This window comes from Budorcas taxicolor, chromosome 23 (assembly GCF_023091745.1).
Source record: "Budorcas taxicolor isolate Tak-1 chromosome 23, Takin1.1, whole genome shotgun sequence".
Classification (NCBI taxonomy): Eukaryota; Metazoa; Chordata; class Mammalia; order Artiodactyla; family Bovidae; genus Budorcas; species Budorcas taxicolor.
This window is the reverse complement of record NC_068932.1, coordinates 40,189,398-40,211,155: the sequence shown is the minus strand read 5'-3', so window position 1 is coordinate 40,211,155 and position 21,758 is coordinate 40,189,398. Positions and strand designations below refer to the sequence as shown.

General features: G+C 36.2%; 1 protein-coding gene across 2 annotated transcripts in view; it reads right to left on the bottom strand.

Moving 5' to 3' along the window:
• Positions 1-21,758, bottom strand: part of WDR11 (WD repeat domain 11) — a 54,697-nt gene that overhangs the window by 13,324 nt on the left and 19,615 nt on the right. For both annotated transcript variants that reach the window (XM_052660804.1, XM_052660807.1), the window contains exons 10-16: positions 21,053-21,229; positions 18,019-18,103; positions 11,417-11,523; positions 9,389-9,464; positions 6,467-6,575; positions 4,327-4,451; positions 3,466-3,613 (exon numbers count right to left, since the gene is read on the bottom strand). In XM_052660804.1, the coding sequence (XP_052516764.1) occupies positions 3,466-3,613; positions 4,327-4,451; positions 6,467-6,575; positions 9,389-9,464; positions 11,417-11,523; positions 18,019-18,103; positions 21,053-21,229 (827 nt within the window). The remainder of the gene's footprint in view (positions 1-3,465; positions 3,614-4,326; positions 4,452-6,466; positions 6,576-9,388; positions 9,465-11,416; positions 11,524-18,018; positions 18,104-21,052; positions 21,230-21,758) is intronic.

Here is a 21,758-nt window from a genome sequence, read left to right as displayed (position 1 = left end):
GAATATTGCAGTGGGTGTTATCTCCTTCTCCAGGGGATCTTCCCAACCCAGGGATCAAACCTGGGTCTCCTGCATTGCAGGTGGATTCTCTATAGACTGAGCCACCAGGGAAGCCCCAAAGATATCTTAATAAAACCTAATTATAGTATGAACATCATCAAACACTAACAGAGTATAGTCACTAAGAGGGCTACCTAGCATTTCAATTTCAACTAAGAAGAAACAGAAGATTTCAATTCAATAGACATTATTATCTGAACTAGATTTATAGAGAAGGGATGTCTTTTGAGGAAGAACTACTTCAGAGAAAAGAAAATTAAAAGAAGAAAAAAGAGAAGGAAAGGACATCCTTTCAGGCGCTCCTGTCTTCGAGTTATCCCGCACTGCTAAAGGATGAACACATTTATTCTGGGGGAACTCAGAGCTGTCTCACAACTAACTGTTCAGCAATTCTTCTACTGAGGATCCATCACTATGCAGTACACCTGAAACTAACATAATACTGTATATCGACTATATTTCAATTAAATAAGAAAAAAGATTCATAGCTTCGCTGATACCTTCATGAATAATGAAGGAGAAGAGATACTATGCACTGAAGGCATCTGTAAAATCTGAATTCACAGAAGGTTCTGCAGAGAAGTTACACAGGGAAACACAAATACAAGAATGAGACACGTCTGTAATAAATCACAGTGGGCTGGAAGGAGCATGCAGCTCTTAACACACGCACAGAGGTACTGTGATGGAGAGACATGGAGTTGGGGCTCTCAGAAAAGCTGTGCGGCCCTGAATCCCAGCTGCATCACTGAATCTGCTGTGCGATGTGCGGCATGCTTCCTTAATCTTTATATGTCTGGATTTATGGTCGATAAAGTAAGGCAAGCTCATAAAATTTGAGGAGTTGCTATTAGTGTTAATAAATTTTTACAGGTAAAGGCCTTATGCCAATGTTTGCCACAGAGTCAATATAATGCTAGCTATTCAATAATATTTCTCAATTACTTTTCTACTTACATTCTTATATTCAAAGAAATCTTATTTCCTCATTTATAAAACAATATTAAAAATTCACGTTTGGTTCTCACAATATTGCTAGTAAGGAGTAGGAATACTCCAGAGTTTTGCTAAATTGGCTGTTAAAAGACTTGCACATACACCAAATACTGCATAAATCCTAGTGGTAGTCAAGAAACAAAAGATAAAATTGGATTTAAAATAATTATTTTAATGATTCAATTAGTAAAAAACTTAGAAAGCTATGTTAAATAAATAGAATTCAGTACAGTATAAAGCAATAGTCCAAGATCTTATTTTTATTCTTCTGACCATATTAACAGAATAGAATGTTTAAGAGTTTGCCTTTAAATTTAACTTTTTTAGTCCTAAGAGCTTTTTTTTTTTTTTTTTTAACATTTTTACATCATTTTCTACCTTCTAAAAATTAGAATATTAAAAGTTCAGTCCAGAAATCTGTCACCAGCTTAGAATTACAAGTGATGTATTAGAACTTTCTACCTAAGAGTTTGTTGATGGGATACAAGCCATATGAAGATTCTAAGGTGCTTTCGGAGAAATGTGGGACAAACTCGCTTTCTAACTCCAAATAATCCCGAGAACAAATGAAAGATTTAAAACTCAGTAGAGTATTATTAGTTGGCACTGATATGTTGCTTACATGTAAAACACGATGTTCAAAGGATCGAAGTAAAGCTGGCAGCAAACAGATAATTATTCTCTCCCACAGTTTTCTGAATAAAGGCAGTCAGTCAACTATAAACTCTCCATGGGAATGTAATTTAAAATATATCAGGCTTCTTCTTTTTACCATTTTTATATGCTCTATAGTTTGGGGCCAAAATTTAAAGGTAAAGTTCCAACTCAAAATAAATGGCTTAGTGGCTTAGTACTTTATATTTGGAAGGAAGGTAAAGAAAAATATTAGATTAAAATAAACAAAACCTCTGCCTCAATTCTACACACTGGTCATTGAAAAATATTTTGATTGCTAAAAATAAAAATAATGAACGCACATCAATCGTTCATGTTTTATACAGTAGATACATAACTCTCTTTTCCTAAAATAATCTGCTCTAAAATATGCACTAATTTCACTGGAGGCTGGATCCTTATTAGGCTGGTCATTCTTTGAAGAAACTGCTTCCAGCTGTGGAATAAAAGGATCTGGCAGGCAGAATTAAGACTTGCTATATCCTGACCAGACCTCCATAAGAAGAGGCAGAATCTTAAAAGCTGTGTTGTGCAAAAATCCTGAAAGCAGCAGGACTTTTCCTTCTCCCTTTCTTCCTTACAAGAAGGAAAATTCATGTGTCTAGTGTTCAAAAGTTTTAAGCTTTTTTTAGAGTGGAGGAATCTAGAATCTCAGAAATTATTGGATTATTTCTATTCTAATCTCAAAGATGATATAATCAGAAAACAAAGAGAATGAGCTATTTGCAAGTGGCACTAGAGGAGCTAAGGTGGGGCCTTCTCTGAGGTCTAGAGCAGGAGCTCTGCAAGCAAACTGATTTTCCGGAGTAGAGCTCTTTACACTGCAACTCTTATGGCCACGTTCTTGAACTGCAGTTTTTCTTTCTATGCACTTAAAATTAGGTTACTGCTCCTATTATAATGCCAAATATCAATCTTTCACATTTGCATTATTTTTATCCTTTCAAACTAGTGAAAACTTTTGGCACTATTAAGAGTTTAAAATAGACATTACTAAATCTCAGATATGACTCATTCTATATAACAGTAAAACTGGAATTACAGCTTGAAAAGCACTTTCACATGCTAGTTATATATAATAAGTTTTATATATATATATATATATAAAATCTCATCCTCTACTTAACAGATAGTGATATTAGCAAAAACATTTTCTTCATCCACTCAGTAAAAAAACCCCATGAGGTATATGCTGACACAAATAATTAACTATAAATCCTTAGAGAACTCCACAAGGCCGTGAGGGATATATATGTTAGTAAAGATTAATAAATACCTTTACACCTACAACCTGATTACTGTTACCTAAAAATAATACTATATTTTAAATAAAATCTTTCAGGGTAATACTTGAAATGGAAAGAGGAGAGAATATGAGTCCAACACATAGACCTGGGTTTAAATGCTGCTCTGGCATGTCACGAGGCTGGGCAACCTGGGGAAAGTTACTCATTCTCCCTCAATCCTATCACAGATAAAATGGAAATAGTTCCTCATGAATTATTATAATGACAAAAATGAGCAGCACATGATATGTCATCAAAATAGTTATAATGCTATTCTCCAAAAGTATGGGACAAATTTAATCAATGGTAATATCTCCTTAATAAAGTTTATTTAGATTAAACTTTTGTGAAATAGTTTTCCACCTTAACTGTGGCTTCAGTGGATATAGAACTAATGAGGTCTATGGTAAGAAATCTTCATGCAGGTTTAACCACAGTTTGGACTCACGTCTGGTGGGATCCGAGCACTGTCTTTCACTGAGTTTCCTTCAACAGTGAGATGATAGACTTGGCCGTCATTATCAGTGAACACAAAATGCTCCCGGGCAGAGATGTTCTGACTGAGTTCAGATTTACTTTCAGCCTCCTGCAACAAGCTTTGGGATAGAGGAAAAGAAGATGAAGATTTTTTTTCCCTAGAGTGACATAATGAATTAACTCACTCAAAATACAGATGGATTAACAGGAGGTCAAATCATTTAAAAAAAAAAGGCTGAAACTAATCTTTGCCTGGCAATAATAGGAAAACACAAATTATTCTTTATACCACGACTGAATATGTTTACCCTGTACAGAAGAATGTAGTGATCTAGACTTCACATGGGAAAGAAGCCTCTTTGCTGTTTCTGCTGCAAAACAGAGGCCTTACCTTGGTCCATCATTCTCTGAAGTTTTTTATTTGTAAATCTGGTGGGGACGGGGCAGTACAAAAGTTAGAATTCCTAATATATTTTCTGGGGTGAACATAGATGACAATAGGGTCCACCTGGGTGTTCACGCTACGTTCATTTGAACTTCAGAAGCTGAAGTCTATGTAGCCAAAGGGCACTGAGAATCGATCATGCTCACTAACAGGCGCTGACATGTAAACTGCACGCTGCTCCCAATGCAATTACTAACTAACTCTTTAGTCATCTGAGCGTGTACGGAACCATCAAAGTCTGCTCCAAAGTGGACTAGAGATGCCTAAGGATGCCACCCATCAAATTCCCAACCAGGACTTAGCAAATTTCCCAACCAGGAAATAATAAATTCCTGGTTATCTGTAATAACCAGGTTATTACAAATGACAGTGGTGGAAGCAGGGCACCTGATCACAGACGACTCAACAACACTCAGCTCTGTATCTGAGACCACGGTCTGGCGGGCCATGGCCTCTCGGGTGGCCAGCTGTTTCTTCCGCAAGCTCTTCAAGTTGTGAGAAGGTGACCATTCCTGTGAATCAAAGGCAGACACACCCACAGGTGCTCAGTCCCTCTTTCTTCCAGAAGAGCGGGTCATACTCACTACTGCCCAGCATCACTTCTTGTTACTACACATGAACTCACAAATTGTTCTTAGGTTTTACTTTAATTTTTAGAAAGGCTGAAGGCATGCATTTTTATTAAAGCTTATGATAGAAGGTTTCAATAATCCATCTCTATTTCCTTCCCCCTCGAATCTTCAATTAGAGCTTCAGGGAAAAGAGCTTGATGGCAGACTCCTAAAGACTTAAACTTTTGATGCTTTCCATTTTTCAAAATCAAAATAATACATTTAGTTATGGTACCTCCCACTCCTTACCTCCCCACCTCCCCCTTAGATGAGCTGATCACACACTCCTCCAGTCATCGCCCATTATCACCTATAGGCCCACCCCAAAACTCTCCTTTTATTTATTTACTTCTGTTTATTCTAAAGCATTTAATCTAATACCCTCTCATATGTATAAATTCTTAAACATGTAGTTATTTTACATGAAGGTATTTGTGGTCTGCATGAACAGCAGTGGATGATGTATCTCATCCCATTGCTCCTTTTACTGGGCACAATGTATTCAAGTCCCACCTCTGTTGTTTCTGTATGTTACAAAGTACTTCGTGGGTACATCTGCCAATTTTTAGTCTAGTTTTAGTTTAGTTTTTCCAGGAAAGGACACTCAGATTGTTTCTATCCTCTCATCATGGGAAATTACACTGCACTGAAATTTCAATGTCCACACAGAAGTTCCTGTATGACCAGAAGCTGACCAACTGGGGCAAAGAGGATGTCTGTGTTTGATTAAGCCAGCCTGCTTTGCAGAATGGCTTCACTGGTCTACATCCCTACCAGCAGTGCCTAAGAATTCTTACGGCTGATATCTCACCCACATGGGATGCTACTGGCATTCCAATTTTTGTTTGTCTAAAAGGTTTATCATGGCCATTTTACTTTGAACATCTCAAACCCAGGATTCTGAATATTTTTCACATGCTTGTTGGTCTTTTAGGTCTCTCTGACATTCATTAACTGGTCACATCTTTCATCTTGTCCATCTTTCCACTGGGGCTACTACTCCTTCACTGCAGGAGTTCCCATAATACTAACCCCTTCAAGTATTAGTTAGCCCTCTGTCCGTCTTAAGACACTGGAAAATTTCTTTTTTTAAAGTTGTCTTCCATATTTAGCTTTGACAGTGGTATGATTCATTGAATAGAAAGCACCAATCTTGATGTAATCAAATTCATTAATTACCTTTCTGCCTTTTGGTTTGAGCTTCCGATATTCTCTTTTGCCCCCAGAACAGAAAAATATTCTTCTGTATTTGATTATATTAATTTTATAGCTGTAGTTATTTTCACATTTAGGTCATTAATCCTGTGGAGCCCACCTCTGAATATGGTATTATGCATAAATCCAGTATTTCTTTCTATTAAGTGAAAGGTTCCCCAATACTTTCTACTAAACAGGCTCTTCTTCCCCTTAGGTTTGTAAGTTACTTTGCTGTACTGTAAGTTACTTTGCTGTACATTAAATTACCAAATACTTATGGGCCTATTAATGAGCTCTTTATTATACCGATCCATTTCTCTTACTTGGGCCAGTATGACATTACTTTATTTCTATGGTTTTATATCTACTGTATGGAGTGGGAAGGGGCCTACCTCCCCCATACCGCCTATATTACTCTCTTTTTTCCAAGGTTAACTTAGCTACTAGGACTTTTATTTTTCCATAAATATTTTATAATATGTTTATCATGCTCCTCAAAATATCTAAATTAAATTTTAATTGGACTTTAACATAATATTAGCTTAACCCATCCAAGAAAATAAGAATTATCTCCATTTGTTTAGATCATCTTCTCTGAATATACATTTTTTGCAATAAAACATACAGCAGTAATGATTTTAATTTGAGATAAAGAAAAATATTCACCATGTATATACATACCCAAATAAACTGTTTACTTCTTTAAAACTGTAACTTACCAAAGCAGTTATTGCAGGGAAGTTTTTGGACATTTCTCTAAGAATGGTGCAAGTCCTAACATCCCATAACTCCAGGGGTTTATCTTTGAATACAACTGCCAAATACTGCCTAAAATAAACAAAATTACTAAATGAAGCTCTTTTTGCAGTGTTTTCACCATAAGTAGTACAAATAAAAAGTTCATAAAGCTCAGATGACACATTCTAAACGAAGAGAATTTAAACTAACTTTTAGCCCTCTTGATTAGTAGTTCTAAGAAGGTAAAGCTCTAAGATGACTTGTGAGAGTCACACACACCATCAGGGCAAGGAGCCTAGCTCAGAATGAAGAATGAGAAAAGGCATGAATTCACATCCAAATTTTAAAATAACCCTCCTGAGGGTCAATTTTCTCATTGAGACATGAAAATACCACTACTTGCATCAATGGGCTGATTGGTATGCAGGTTACGGGAAAAACTAAATGAAAAAGTAAGTAAAGTTTCTATCATGCCGCCTGCGAGGAACTGTGACAGAGTGGGAAATGTGACTTGTAGCTCAGTGTATCACAGGACTTAAGATTCTCCCACGTGAGAGTTATATGACCTCAGACAAACCATGTGACCTTTTGAGTTTTAGTCTACTTACTTTTAAAATGGTGTTAATAATACCTACCTCATCAACCTCACTAAATACTACAAGGATAAAGAAAAAGGGACAGTACACATGAAAGGATTTTATAAATCACAAGGGATTATGTAAATGAAATATGTCACACTTTTATTATATCTAATATAAAAACAAGTAGAGACATGCATGTAAATAACTAATATAAACAAAAGAGAACCTGGTAAATGCTATAAAGATTCACTATGAAAGCTGATATTAACTTTGACAATAAGGAAATGGCATTCTAGGCAGAGTTACAAGTGTGATAAATGGCAAAAGACAGAAAAGGAGACAGGGTGTGTGGGGGAAATGTGCTACTTGAAATGCAGAGTGTGTGAGATGAGAACAATCATCGTGAGAAAGAAGATTAACATGCGAATTTTGGATTCACATTACGAGCCCTAAGACATCCTAAAATGCAGTGCTATCGTGAATACAGATTCATTCTGTAGAGAACAGGGGATCCTTGAGTTTTGAGGCAGTGGTGATAATGGGACCAGACGTTTAAGACGTATTAACTTAGCAGGCTTGTGTAGAGTCAAGACTGACGAGAAATAGAAAAATCTGGCATCCAAATATTGTGAGCAATTATCAGACTTTTTCATGGCAGGACTCCCTTACATTTGAAAAAATTATTGATTATCTCCCCCAAAGAACTTTTGTTTATGTGGGTTTTACTGATATTCTGCCTATGAAAAATTAAACCTGACATAATTATAAACTATATTCATTTGCTTAAAATGAGAAAAGAGAAAACAACTACCAAAATGGCAGATGAAAACATAAGCCATGTTGATAACTGCCTTAAATATGAATAACTTAAACACTGCAATTAGAAGCAGAGATTATCAGATCAAATAGTAAAATAAGTCCCATTATATGCTCTTTCAGAAATCAACTTTATATACAAAGACAGAGATAAGTTACAAATAGGAGGAAGGAAAAAGATATACCATGCAAATACCAATCAAAAGAAAGCTAGAGTGTCTATACTAATCAGACAAATCAGATTGAAGCTTCTGAGAAAAGACAAACAGGTTATTTCAGTAATAAAGCAGCCAGTAACAAGATATAAGCATGGCAGTCAGTGGAACAGAAAACAGAAAACCACAAAGAAAAATGAAAGAAGCCCAAAGGATTTTCTTTGAAACAGTTAACAAAATTGATTGACGTAATTTACTGATATACAGAGAACAAAGTAGTGATTACAATAGGGAAAGACACAGGGGAGAGGGTAAAATGGGTAAAGGAGATCAACTGTATGGCGACAGAAAATAAAATTTGGATGGTGAGCATATTGTAAAGTATAGATAATAGAAGTAGAAATATAGTGTTGTACACATGAAGCTTCTATAATGTTATAAATAAATATGTCAAACTATTTCAGTGTATGAATAATTGAAAACTGAAATTAACAGAAGAAAATACATAATTTATAATAGCATCAAAGAAAAAGCAAAAAATAATTCACAAATGATGCACAGGACCTGTATACTGGAAACTATACAATATTATTGAAAGAAATTAAAGAAGAACTAAATAAGTGGAGAGATATACCATACTCATGAATCACAAAACTTGCTAAGATGTCAGTTCTTCCCCATGTTGATCCACGGATTCAATGCAATCACAATCAAAATCCCAGTAAGCTTTTATGATAAAACTGGTTAAGTTGATTCTAAAATTTATATGGAAATGCAGAGATCCTCAAAAAGCTAAAGCAATGTTAAAAACAATTCATTGTGCTTACTAATTCTTTCTTTGTTCTTCTGATTAGTTTTCAGTCAATCTCTGTTGTTAATGATTCTGCTTTACATATATTTTTTCCTTGGAACAAAAAACTTCTAGAATTAGAGCTAAGTTATAAATAAGGAAAATGAGTTCTTTCACTCAATAAGCACATACTGAGGTACAGGCTGAACAAAGAACTTCACCAAATAACTAACATTTCTTAGTGAGTAACAGGTACTTCTATCAATATAGCTATAGTTGAACAAAATGGGGTTACTCATTTTATCAATCTGATGAAATGTTAAGATTCAGATAAGTCATCTTGTCTTATGGTGACTTATCTGAATGGAGAATTAAAAGCAACAGCAACTTAATTTTGCAATTAAAATATTTTCTGTGATACAGCTGCACATCACAATTTGCTGCCACTAAGAAATTCTACGCACATGCATGCATGTTCTCATTTCCTTAAAGATAAAAAAAAAAGAAAATGCTTGAGATTCCTTTGTGATAACACCAGATTTTTTTTAAGTTGACACTTACTTCAAATGAGATACTTTAATCATTTCGATGGGCGACTCATCATTACCTCGTTCACCACGGAAAGCAATGCTCCTGCCTTTAATTGTAAATATTAAACAAAACGTAAAAACAACACATGAAACGCGTAAAAAACTAAAAGCTATACCAATGTAATTTGATCAGTGTACCTTCTCGTCTCCTCCTCACTCCTCCATTTGCTTTAAGCTGTTTCTAATGATCTAAATTCAAAACTAAATCAAAAGTATTATAAGATCAACACTGTATTACTTGCATTCAAATATCTACTTTATAAAAGGATATTGTCATTTTTTATAGAATTTCTTAACGCCCTTCTGTGGTACCTTTCAAATAATTTAATTTTAGAAATTTAGAAACATCAATTTCTAAAGTTCTAAGGCATCTATGGTAAAGCAATTATCTACTATAAAAACTAACTAGCACATTCGAAGTATTATAAACATTTTCCATGTTTACAAATATTAACTAATGGGGAAAACACTCTTTGAATAGATATTTAAGATTTCTTGTCCCACGTGCAAAATACTCAACTACAATATTCTGACATGTTCCTCCAAAGGTCTCTATAAACTGAAATTGGGGAATATTAAGAATGAGTTAACAGCCAAAGAAGTTAAACAGTTTTCTACAACTAAAAAAAAAAATAAACAAGTTCTGCCTTATGTTTGAAAAAATATTTTAATAGTATCTCCTAGATGTCTATTTACATTAAACAAAAGAGAGAAGAGACTCAATTCAAAGCCAAATGGATGCCTAAATGTCTCCCTGCTCTTCAAGGCCATCACATTGAATCTCACTAATATTATTCACCAAACACACTACACCCTTTCCTGGCTCTGCTAGTCTGCTGGTCTCCTTAGAAGACAAGGCTGTAAAAATCTGTAATTTATGAACTTAAATGTCCTCCCTAAAAAAAGTCTGTATCTTTTACTTAGAAATCTGTTCTTCAAAAAGAAATCTGTGAAAGACAGATTTTGAGTTATCTAAGAGTTCTGAACCTGAGCTGATGGGAAAAATGCACAGGCATGTTTTTAGTGGATGATACTATAGGACAGCATTTATCCCTGGGCTACCATGTGACTGCAGTGACCAGTGTCAGTTTACCGACAAATCAGGAATGCAGGGGTACGGGTCACCAGGCAGGTCATTTCCAATTAGACTGGAGCAACACTGGACTAACAGGAGCTAAGTCTCTGAGGCTTAGTAACATACTCTGATACGTAAGAACTATAAATTGGAAACATGTATTGACAATACAAGGAAGCAACCATAAACATGATTTACTACATACACATATAACTTTTGGTTGAAGCTACATACATTTATATTGCTAAGCCATTAAAAAAACTCCCCATAATTTTGTTAAAAAAAAAATACTTGAAATCATTCCATGTGCTGTATAAAAAATAATACAAAACCTTCACCTTACTCTGCTTTTAAGTTCTTATTTTGAAACTCACTGGGTTGCAGGTTTGTAACAATTGTGAACAAGTTACTTTACTGGAATATTCCCTATTGTAATGCCTTTAAACTTCTAAATTAAGTTTTCCTACTAGTCAGCCAGAGAATATCAAAAGTTTCAAAGCTGACCATTTTACAACAATCCTTGTAAGATTTTTTAAAGGTTTCCTGAAAAGGCCAAAATTTTTTTAAAAGATTCGAAAGAAGTGTAACTACAAAGATTTATTTTAAAACTGTACTTCTGGTTATCTGGAACAATGTACTTGGAAGTAGAACTGATATCCCATTTATGAATCTGTCCATTTGGGCTAATGGTACTCCATGGACTTGTGTTAGCACAATTTGCATACAAACAATGATGAGTCTTTTCTAAGGCAATTATTATAGAGCAACCAAAAAATGAATACATAAACATAAAATATATAAAAATGAATACATAAGAAAAAAATTCCAAGGTGAAAGAACTTGGAACACGTTTTCTAAATAGTAGCCTCTATGATCAACATGATGGTACCATTTTAAATATTTTAATAGTCTAAATACACAAACCTGTTGGAAGATCAACCAGTTGAAGTTCATTTCTCACTAATCCCATGTTGTTTGGTGTTGAGGTAGCAAATGAAAGAAAACCAGTTAAACTCGTCCATTCAATACCCCTATATAGAGAAATTAAACAAAGATTAAAATTCTTTGTTTGAAAAATTTATTTGAAAATTAAGTTTTCTCTATGTCCTAAATTTTATTATACAAGTTAATTAAAGAACAATATTAATACAACATCTGAGAATAAATTACATATTTCCAACATGTAAAAAATTATTTCTAATTAAAACTTTATCTCCAACGATAGCTCAGTTATCAGAAGTCATGGCATTAAAATGACTATTAAAATCTGGCAAAGAAGAGCACCAGATCATTGCCAAGAACTCCATTGTTTAAAACAAGTGGTATAGAAATATTCCGAGCAGACTGCTTAAACTTAAGTACATGAAGGAACTTTATCAAATTTTATCAAAATTCCTAGCTGGTTAGGAAGCCAAAATTCCTGAAGAAATAGAGACTGAACTGTTAGACTGGAAGTGGATGAAAGCTCCAAACAGTTTATCAATTAAAGAATAGCACAAAATAAAAAAAATAAACATGTATTACAAGGCACTAACCTATCAACCTAATGCCCTGTGAGTCCCATTTCCTTGGGACTGGCAGCGTGAGTCCATGTTTTTTTTCACTGACATAACTGGCTTAACCATCAATGGAAAATGAGGGGACTCAGGACATGTGAATTCATCACAGTAGTCACAAAAAGAAGGGAGAAACACTATTATTACTCTGCACTACTTACAAGGTAATGGGGTTTCCCTGGTGGCTCAGCGGTAAAGAACCCGCCTGCTAATACAGGAGACGCAGGTTTGATCCCTGCCTTGGGAAGACCCCCCGGAGAAGGAAATGACAACTCATTCTAATACTCTTACCTGGGAAATTCCATGGACAGAGGGGCCTGGTGGGCTACAGTTCATGGGGTCACAAAGAGTCTCTACTACACAAGGTAACAGAGCTGGCTGGGAGACAAGTCTAAACCTCTGTTCTATATACAATTGCTCATCAGCACTTATAAGACAATATAATATCAATGGCTGCTTTCACAGTACAACCGCAGGGCTGAGGAACTGTGCCAGAAATTTTATGGCCTACAAAGCTTAAAATATTTGCCTTCTGTCCTTTATGGGAAATGCCTGCTGACTGATCTAATTTTTCCATGTCTACTCTAATTTGGAGGCTACTGCTCGAGTGAGCATGATTGCTCTGGCAACCTCTCACCTGCCCAAGAAGAGGTGTGATGGCTCCTGTGTCACATCCACGCTGCTCTCTGTGATTTTCAAAGCTACCCAGCAACACAGGTACCTCTCAGTCATCTGAACCTGTCTGCTATTTCAATAAGAGTAACTTTTTCTCACTGACCCCTGTGTATCTTATCTGTCTACTTGTCTTTTCTCAGAGGAGCAAAGATAATCCCAAGAGAACTGAAAATAACATTTGCAAGAGCTGGGAACTCCTGTTGTTATCAATTTATACCTCTTTAGATATAAACTTGTGTTGAAACAATCAAATTAGAGTGCTGAAAACTGAGTACTCTTCAGGATTTTCATGCCTGGAGTGGCCCCTTCTCCTCCTCTCCTCAACCACTACCTAGTTCAAGTCCCAGCTCCAGCACTTACTGGCTCTCTGCTCCTCTACACCTCAGCTCCCTCCTCTGCTGCGCAGGGGTCCCAACACTGGGTGCATAAAGAAGGCCTAGCACAGAGTCTGCGCTATACGGACTCATCATCACCATCAATTACTCTTTATTTCGAGATCTCTAACTCAAGCCGTGTTTTTTTTCATTAAGCCTCTCCATGAACTACACTCAAGCCACAGCCATAGTGCCTACAATCTAAGTTGGCTAATTATTCACTGGAAGAGTCCCCTTTGTCTCTTGTTTCTCTTTCTTTCCCCTAACGTGGAGTACTCATTAATTTTTCTATTTAGAGTGAGCACAATGAGAGAAGCAGCATTTTGGACTTCTGCTGTCTGCATAAGTCTGGTAGGTACAATCAGATCTGTTTACCCACAGAAACCTTAAGATATACTTTTCAAGTCTTGTTGATGGAAATCTGAAACTCCGGTATAGTGATGCCGCTATCTCTAGACAGGAAAAATTTCAGTCCTCTCACTTTTCAATTATTATGTTAAGGATACATCTGTTAAGTACCCCATAAATGCTGTTGCCAGTGCTATTAAGTACCCAGGACATGTGACCAACTTGCTAGGCTAGGGAATACAGCTGCAAATGAGGCAGACTTAACCGCTGTCCTTCAAGAGCCCTGCGATCTAGCAGGAAAGAGAGATTATACAAGTGCATCTGGAGTTATCTATCACAAAAGGGAGCACTGCCAAGTTTAACAGGAGCTTGCACGAGGGCTTCCTGGAGAAACATTAAACCTGAGACTCAAAGGGCAAATAGGGTTTTGCCCGAGAGCCTGAAAAGCTGAGGAAACAGTGCAACTGATGGAGAAGCACTGCCCTAGACTGCGCTCTCTCAGGAGGGAGGTACCTGCCCTGGCAATCCAAGCACATGACAGCTACTCAGCGAATTCTGTCAGATTAAAAGAATGATGTCCAGAAAAGCCTACCACGCCTCCTTATGTTTCTAAGTGCCGTTCATACCCAGAGAAGGGCTTTCCCGACTGTTTACAGGCTGCCCCAGTGCTGAGGAGATAACAGAACATGGGTGGCTGCTTATTTATAATTGAGCACCACAAGTATATTGCTTGTGAACAGATTCCAGCAGCAGCTTGTATATCTGACTCCTATTGATCGACTAAAAAAAATAAAAATCGCGTTGGACTTCAAAGTGTACGAGATAAGGAGGAGATTATTTCTCAAAAGAAAAGAATGAAAACTCTTGTTAAACTGCTGAGCACAACACTGCTCCCAGGATTAGAAAACCACTGTCCTTCTAGGTTTAATCATACACTGAGCTCTATTAAAAAAAACTTGTAAGAACTGTAGCTCATGTTCTGACTCAGATAATCTAAGTTGGTTTTGTAGCATTCCTCACTATTGAACAACTATAACCTTAAAATCTACCAACAGATGTTCAGGCTCTGGCTCTTACAGAGTCCCAAGTTCTACCTGCACTGGGGATGCTACACTGGCTACCTCCCAACACCAGGTAGTCTGAGGGGAGCACACACTTTCTGAAAAGCTTTGAAGTTCTATAATGATATGAAACTAACGTCTGCAAATTTACAGATGAACAAAACGGAGATCATTTTACTTTCCACAAATAACTCAATGTACTCAAAGCAATACTGAGTCCATCAGTGTTCTGATACCCATATACATTTTAACAGTTTTTGACAATGAACATAGTATTGGGCTATATTATTGTAATTTTAGTCTACAGGACAAAGATACCAACTAATAATATAAAAACTCTAATAATCTAAGAAAACATATATGTACCACTCCACATTGTTTACTTCTAGGTATCTTCCACTGGATTATAAGCCTCCAAGATTTTGTCTGTTTACAGGCATGGAGAAGAGATTCAATATAGATTTCATATTTATAAAGTGTAACTGGTTAAAGCATCATGGTTTTGACAAACACACAGATATAAACTATCTATAGGTAGGTAGTCCCAGGCCATGTGTATGCGTAAGACTGAAGTACTTAAGATTAGGTGGTTTTAAAAAACACATTTAGTACAGGGTAGAAAAACCACCTTTTAAAAGTTGGCCTTTAATTTGCATATGGGTATCTAGAATGTATTGGGTTTATTGCTAGTAAGTTGAGCAATTTTTATAACACATCTGTGAAATTTTCATAATGGTTTTTAATTATAATACTATAATTGCATTAATTGAAACACAAAGACAGCAGTATTTTAGCATCCTCTTGAGCACCATCTCTGAATGTAAAATGTGAATTATCTTTAAAATAGCAATTAAGAGGAAAATTTATATTTAAAAACTGAGCATATTTACGAGATCATTCACAACACTAGCCTGACTGAGTAGCATACCCTTGAGAGTTATTTGGTACCCCAAGCAACACTTTATAAATAGTTTTTGCGTCAATAACAAATACTACCATAATGTGTAAATCATGTTCTTAGTGACATCTACAACCTGAGCAATCCAGAATAACCATCTTATTTATAGCAAACAGCTCACTGATTAACTAGCTATTATGTCTTTATTAAAGACTTCATATTGTGGTGATCATTTCACCACACATATAAGTATTATTACACTGTACATCTGAAACTAATATATCTTACTGCACCTCAATGTAAATAAATAAATAAGATTTCAGTGTTCAGAAAAAGATGAAAATGTGCTTGATTTCCCAGAAGCATGTATCAAATTCTTGGTATTAATCTTGGCTTAGTCAACATTTTTATCTTACTGCCAAACTGTTTCCAATTAATCTACGTGAATTTTTTTATCTTAAGACCCAGCACAAGGATGCTACAAGCTCAGTTCTGAAGCCTAAAAGGCCTAGACTGAATTGCATACACCTTTTTCACAGATGACTCTATAATACTGTTTCTTCTTCTGTAAATTGGGAATAATAATAGCGCCTACTGCATAGAGCTGTAGTGAGCAATCAATAAAACAATGAAAGCAAAGTATTAACATTTAACATAATCCTCAGAACAAGTATTGATTAAATGATGAGTTCTGACTCATTGCTGTTTGCCATAAAAGGGAACGATGCACACAAAATCCAAGAGTGAGAGGAAATGTCAATACACGTGGGAAAGAAAGGGAGAGAGAAGGAATCAGTGGCAGCAGAGACTACTGAAAGGAGAGAAGAAGATGACCAACAGTCTGAAAGGATCCCAACAGATACCTGATGCTTCTGAAGACATTATCCCCCATGTAGGCGTATTTAGGGAGATACTGGGGGGCGGGGGGAATAGCATAAAGTGGCGATAAACAGTCACTTAGGCTGTACCGAAAGATCATGCATTTGAAACATTAAATCAACATTAACTCTCAGAAAGTGAAGAGGAACTAAAAAGCCTCTTGATGAAAGTGAAAGAGGAGAGTGAAAAAGTTGGCTTAAAGCTCAACATTCAGAAAACGAAGATCATGGCATCTGGTCCCATCGCTTCATGGGAAATAGATGGGGAAACAGAGGAAACAGTGTCAGACTTTATTTTGGGGGGCTCCAAAATCACTGCAGATGGTGACTGCAGCCATGAAATTAAAAGATGTTTACTCCTCGGAAGGAAAGTTATGACCAACCTAGATAGCATATAAAAGGAGAGATATTACTTTGCCAACAAAGGTCCATCTAGTCAAGGCTATGGTTTTTCCAGTGGTCATGTATGGATGTGAGAGTTGGACTGTGAAGAAAGCTGAGCACCAAAGAATTGATGCTTTTGAACTGTGGTGCTAGGGAAGACTCTTGCGAGTCCCTTGGACTGCAAGGAGATCCAACCAGTTCATCCTAAAGGAGACCAGTCCTGGGTGTTCATTGGAAGGACTGATGTTGAGACTGAAACTCCAATACTTAGGCCACCTCATGTGAAGAGTTGACTCATTGGAAAAGACTCTGATGCTGGGAGGGATTGGGAGCAGGAGGAGAAGGGGACGACAGAGGATGAGATGGCTGGATGGCATCACCGACTCGATGAACATGAGTTTGGGTGAACTCTGGGAGTTGGTGATGGACAGGGAGGCCTGGCGTGCTGCGATTCATGGGGTCACAAAGTGTCAGACACGACTGAGCGACTGAACTGAACTGAACTCAGAAACTTCCATCACAATCAGAAGTTGTGATACTTCAAGCACTGACCCTTCCCATTTAGAAAATGCATTTATTCAGAATAATGTGTACACTAAGGGTTCACTAAGAATTTTAATATGTACATGAAGCCTATAATTTATATAATGCACAGAAGTAAGAAAATAGCCTGATACATCTGTTCCAAAATCATCCAAAAATAACCGAAAATTAATAAATTTATATTTTACATGTGTAACTTTATAATCCATCATTACCAGGGCAAAGAAAATAATATAGTCATGTGATCAGAAAAATAATGCTATGAAGCAGGTAGGTATGTACTTTTTTATTTTTATTGGAGTGGTATATAATACTTTAAAACATAAAGCAAGAGGCTTCCTTCTGTCCTGTTAGCCTTCCCTCAGATACCTCTGCATTCAAAGAGCTCATGAAACAGATCATATATCAAAGGAAAGAATAAATGAGATTAATTAAAAATTAAAGTGACTTTACTCAAATTTTTCATCAGAAGTCCTACTATAAGATCTTTACAGAAATAGAAAAAAACTATATAAACTGGAACAAGGGAAGAGAATTATATCCAGTAAGAAAATAGCCTAGACCTTAGGAGAAATAAATAAGATGCAGAAATAAAGTGAGAAAAAATTCTTCACTGAATTAAGGTCCTCTACGAAGTAAACAATTAGTACTCATCCTTGATGAACACAGCCATTAGTTGGACAAGAATATCTATTATTCAAAGCTTTCAGTCAAATAATCACTGCAGAGCATTCCGTGTAGAAAAGTCCATAAAAACTTTTTTGATATTACATATGTTTATGAGCTCAATATCCCAATGACAGACTCACTTGACTTCACATGAATGGATGCTTAACTCCTTGTGCAGCAGCCCACTGGTGAGATGGTACACCAGGATGGAACCATTGCTTGTACCTATCAAAATGACATGATAGAGGAGATTTAATCTAGTGGAAGTTTCATATCTAACAAAAGTCTTCTCTCAAGATTTCAATCATTTTAAAACATCTATCTTTTATAAAAGGAACCTAAGGTAGGTGTGAAGGAAGAGTATATTTCTCTGTCTTCCCTCTTTTCAAAAATGGGTCTAATCTCACGGACTCTGTGCTCTTTTGTAATTAGTCACTCAGTCGTGTCCACCTCTTTGCGACTCCATGGACTGGAGCTCTCTAGGCTCTCCTGTCCATAGGATTTTCCAGGCAAGAATACTGGAGTGAGTTGCCATGCCCTCCTCCAGACAGTCTTCTCATCCTACGGATCAAACCCAGGTCTCCCACATTGCAGGCAGATTCTTTACCATCTGAGCCACCAGGGAAGCCCAAGAATACTGAAATAAGTAGCCTATCTCTTCTCCAGGGTATCTTCCGAACCCAGGAATCGAACCAGGGCCTCCTGCATTGCAGGCAGATTCTTTACCAGCTGAGCTACTAGGGAAGTTCCATGGACTCTGTAATCTTACCTAAACCCAGAAACAGCAAAATCTAATTCAATACACACAAAATTTGATGATTCACTTTCTTAAGCTTTTTGAATGTTTATTATTATAACTGGTCCTCAAAAACACAACCGTGCAGAACTCATAAACCAGATTTTTCTAGTTTTCTTTACAAAGATTTTTTGCTCTGTCTTTAACATTAAATACATCATAAAGAGATGATAAAGTACAGTGGCTAACTGTGGATTTTACAGTTAAAGAAGCCAAACTTTAAGCCCTGGCTCTGCCCTACACTCTTGCAGTTTTCTTGCCTGCACTGCAAATCTATTTATTCATTGGAGATTAAATGAGAAACGTATGTGTAAAACACTTAGTACAACACGCAGCACCATGTAACGATGTGATTATTATTATTACTGTTATCACTGTATTATGATTTGTAGCGATTATTATACCTAAAGCTTTTCACAGTCTCACGTAATCAGTCTAAAATTTAATTAGAAGGGACATGGCCACTTGAGAAAGTAATATTTTCTTCAGAAATTAATGTTTCAGCCCTTAATATGTTTTCATAAGTGAAGCAAGAAAAGTGAACAATGTTAGTGGTTGCACAATCACTTTCTCATTATATATGACTGAAAGAATTAATGGATTCATGCAAAGCAACAGATTGTAGAAATAATAATATAATAATGTGAAAGTGAAAGAGAAAGTCACTCAGTTGTGTCTGACTCTTTGCGACCCCATGGACTATACAGTCCATGGAATTCTCCAGGCCAGAATACTGGAGTGGGTCGCCTTTCCCTTCTCCAGGGGATCTTCCCAACCCAGCATTTTTAAAAATGCTAGGCAAATTCCAATCTTGCCTAACTTGCTGAATAAAGCTTCAGAAATTTCTTGCAAAACTATTTGAGAGATATATGAATATTATAACTTTATATTTATTACCTATGCCACAATATCTTCTAGTTCTAGTCCTGAGAAAATATCTAAATTACTCAAACTTTTCAATTAGCAAATATTCAAAATAATTATATGATTTCTATATTCTGCACATTTTGATGTCAAAACTATGATTTACAGGCCCTAGAAGAAGTAAATCCAGCTGAGCTCTGTTTGTGTTTCCTAATGACTCTGCAAGACTTCAGGCACATATATTTTTTGCTTTTACTTTGCTATTATACTAAATTCAATAAATGACTTGCTATTCACTATATACCACTATAATATGGCTTATTCTACAATGGAAATCTCAGATTCTGATCAACTCTTATTACCTAACTGTCTCAAGACATAATTTTCACCAAGAAATTAATAAAATCCTAATTGACAAATAGGTATACTGACATTCAGAGACATACATTCTATATACACTGACAAATTCCAACTGAAATTTCAATAAGAGGTTTAATATGAATCAATAGTTTCTAGAGCAAAAATTAAACATCTATCTGTATTTATATAAATCTGGATACCTATACGCACAGATCACCAAATCTTAAATTCAAATCACTTTCAAAAAATGATAATGGAAAAAAATGGGGAAATAACAGTACCACCAAACAGTAATACTCAAATGAGCCATTAGGTCTCACAAGCCAGCCACTGAGCTAAGACACAAGGGCTGCAAGATACATGTGATCAGATTTTCATTTTAGGAAAAAAACCAAAAGAATCACAAATCACTTGTTTAGAGAACTCGGAAAAAACAGAAGTCAAACCAATAGCATCTTAAGAAAAGTAATGACAATTTCAAACAAATATTCTATTTTTCAAAATTTTAGAGAAATGAATTTTTAACCTTATATACTTAAAAGCAAATTAAAATTGGGTTTTCTCTGTAAAAGAAACCAGGTTAATCATATTACCATGAAATTACTGTGACAGTAAGCTGAAACCCAGACCAATTTTTAAAAAATCTAAACCATAAAAATTGCAATTTCAACCCAGAAAGCAAATTTTTAGTTTACAAAGACAAGCCACTTTGAACAAAATAAAACCAGATTTAACATACAATTCTTGGCAAATATAGATTCTTGCTGTTACTAAAAATTAACTTTGACCCCATTATTAGTTAACAAAAACGCAAAACAAAATGACATGTACAGGAGAGCTTGAGATGGTCCAAGAAAAGACAAGCAGTCTGGTTTCAGCATCACACAGGAACTACCCTCCTGACCTTTCAGAAACACATCCATGGTGTCAGAATCTCTGTCATCTGCCACCAGTGAATGAGTAACTGTTGTGATTTAAAAAGATTAACAGGAGAGGGGAAAAAAGCATTTCAAGATGAGTATTTACACAATTTCATGGAGCTTCTTCCTCCATTTAAAGCATTCTAAAGGAGAATACAGGCTTTTCTAATAATCAGGAAACTTTAATGTCCTAAAAACGTAAAATAGACATTAAGAGTTAAAACAAGAACTCACCAACAGCAAGCAACGGCTGATACATCTTGATGTTTTTTGTGGTCAATGGGGGGCACATCCGGATAGCGAACTGTGGGGAGGGCAGTCCTGAGAGCAGACCTGTTAGCAGGAACTTGAGCTGCACTTCCTGCAGAACGGAGCCTTTGGGATGTTCTTCCCCAGCAATTGCACTCTGCCCTGGTTTGTGATAAAACAAACAACAAAAAAATACATTAACTGCAACATATGCTGATCTTAAAATCTAAAGGAACTTCACAGTGGAAGTACTCTTCAGATGTCACGTAGCACTCTGGGGGCGTAGCTATACACTGGGTCTTATTTAGCTACGGGACTTAATTTGCATCATCTAATATCTCAAAGGTTAAATTACTCCAGAGTATTGCTATCCATAATGCAGGGGCCTTGGTCTTCTAAGAAACACTGTTTTAGCCAAAGTTGCTGGCTTCAGGGCATCAAAGGCAAATCGAGAAGGACTAGGGTTAGAGAACAGTTTCTGTACATGACAGATTATAGCATATTCCTGTCTCACTGCCTTCCTTAAGGGTTATGTTTTGATTTGATGCTCTTTAAAGTGCACATAAAATTGGTAATCACAAATAGGTTCAAAGAGCTCAAACCAGTCAAACCTAAAGGAAATCAACTCTGAATATTCACTGCAAAGACTGATGCTGAAGCTGAAGCTCCAATACTTTGGCGACCCGATGCG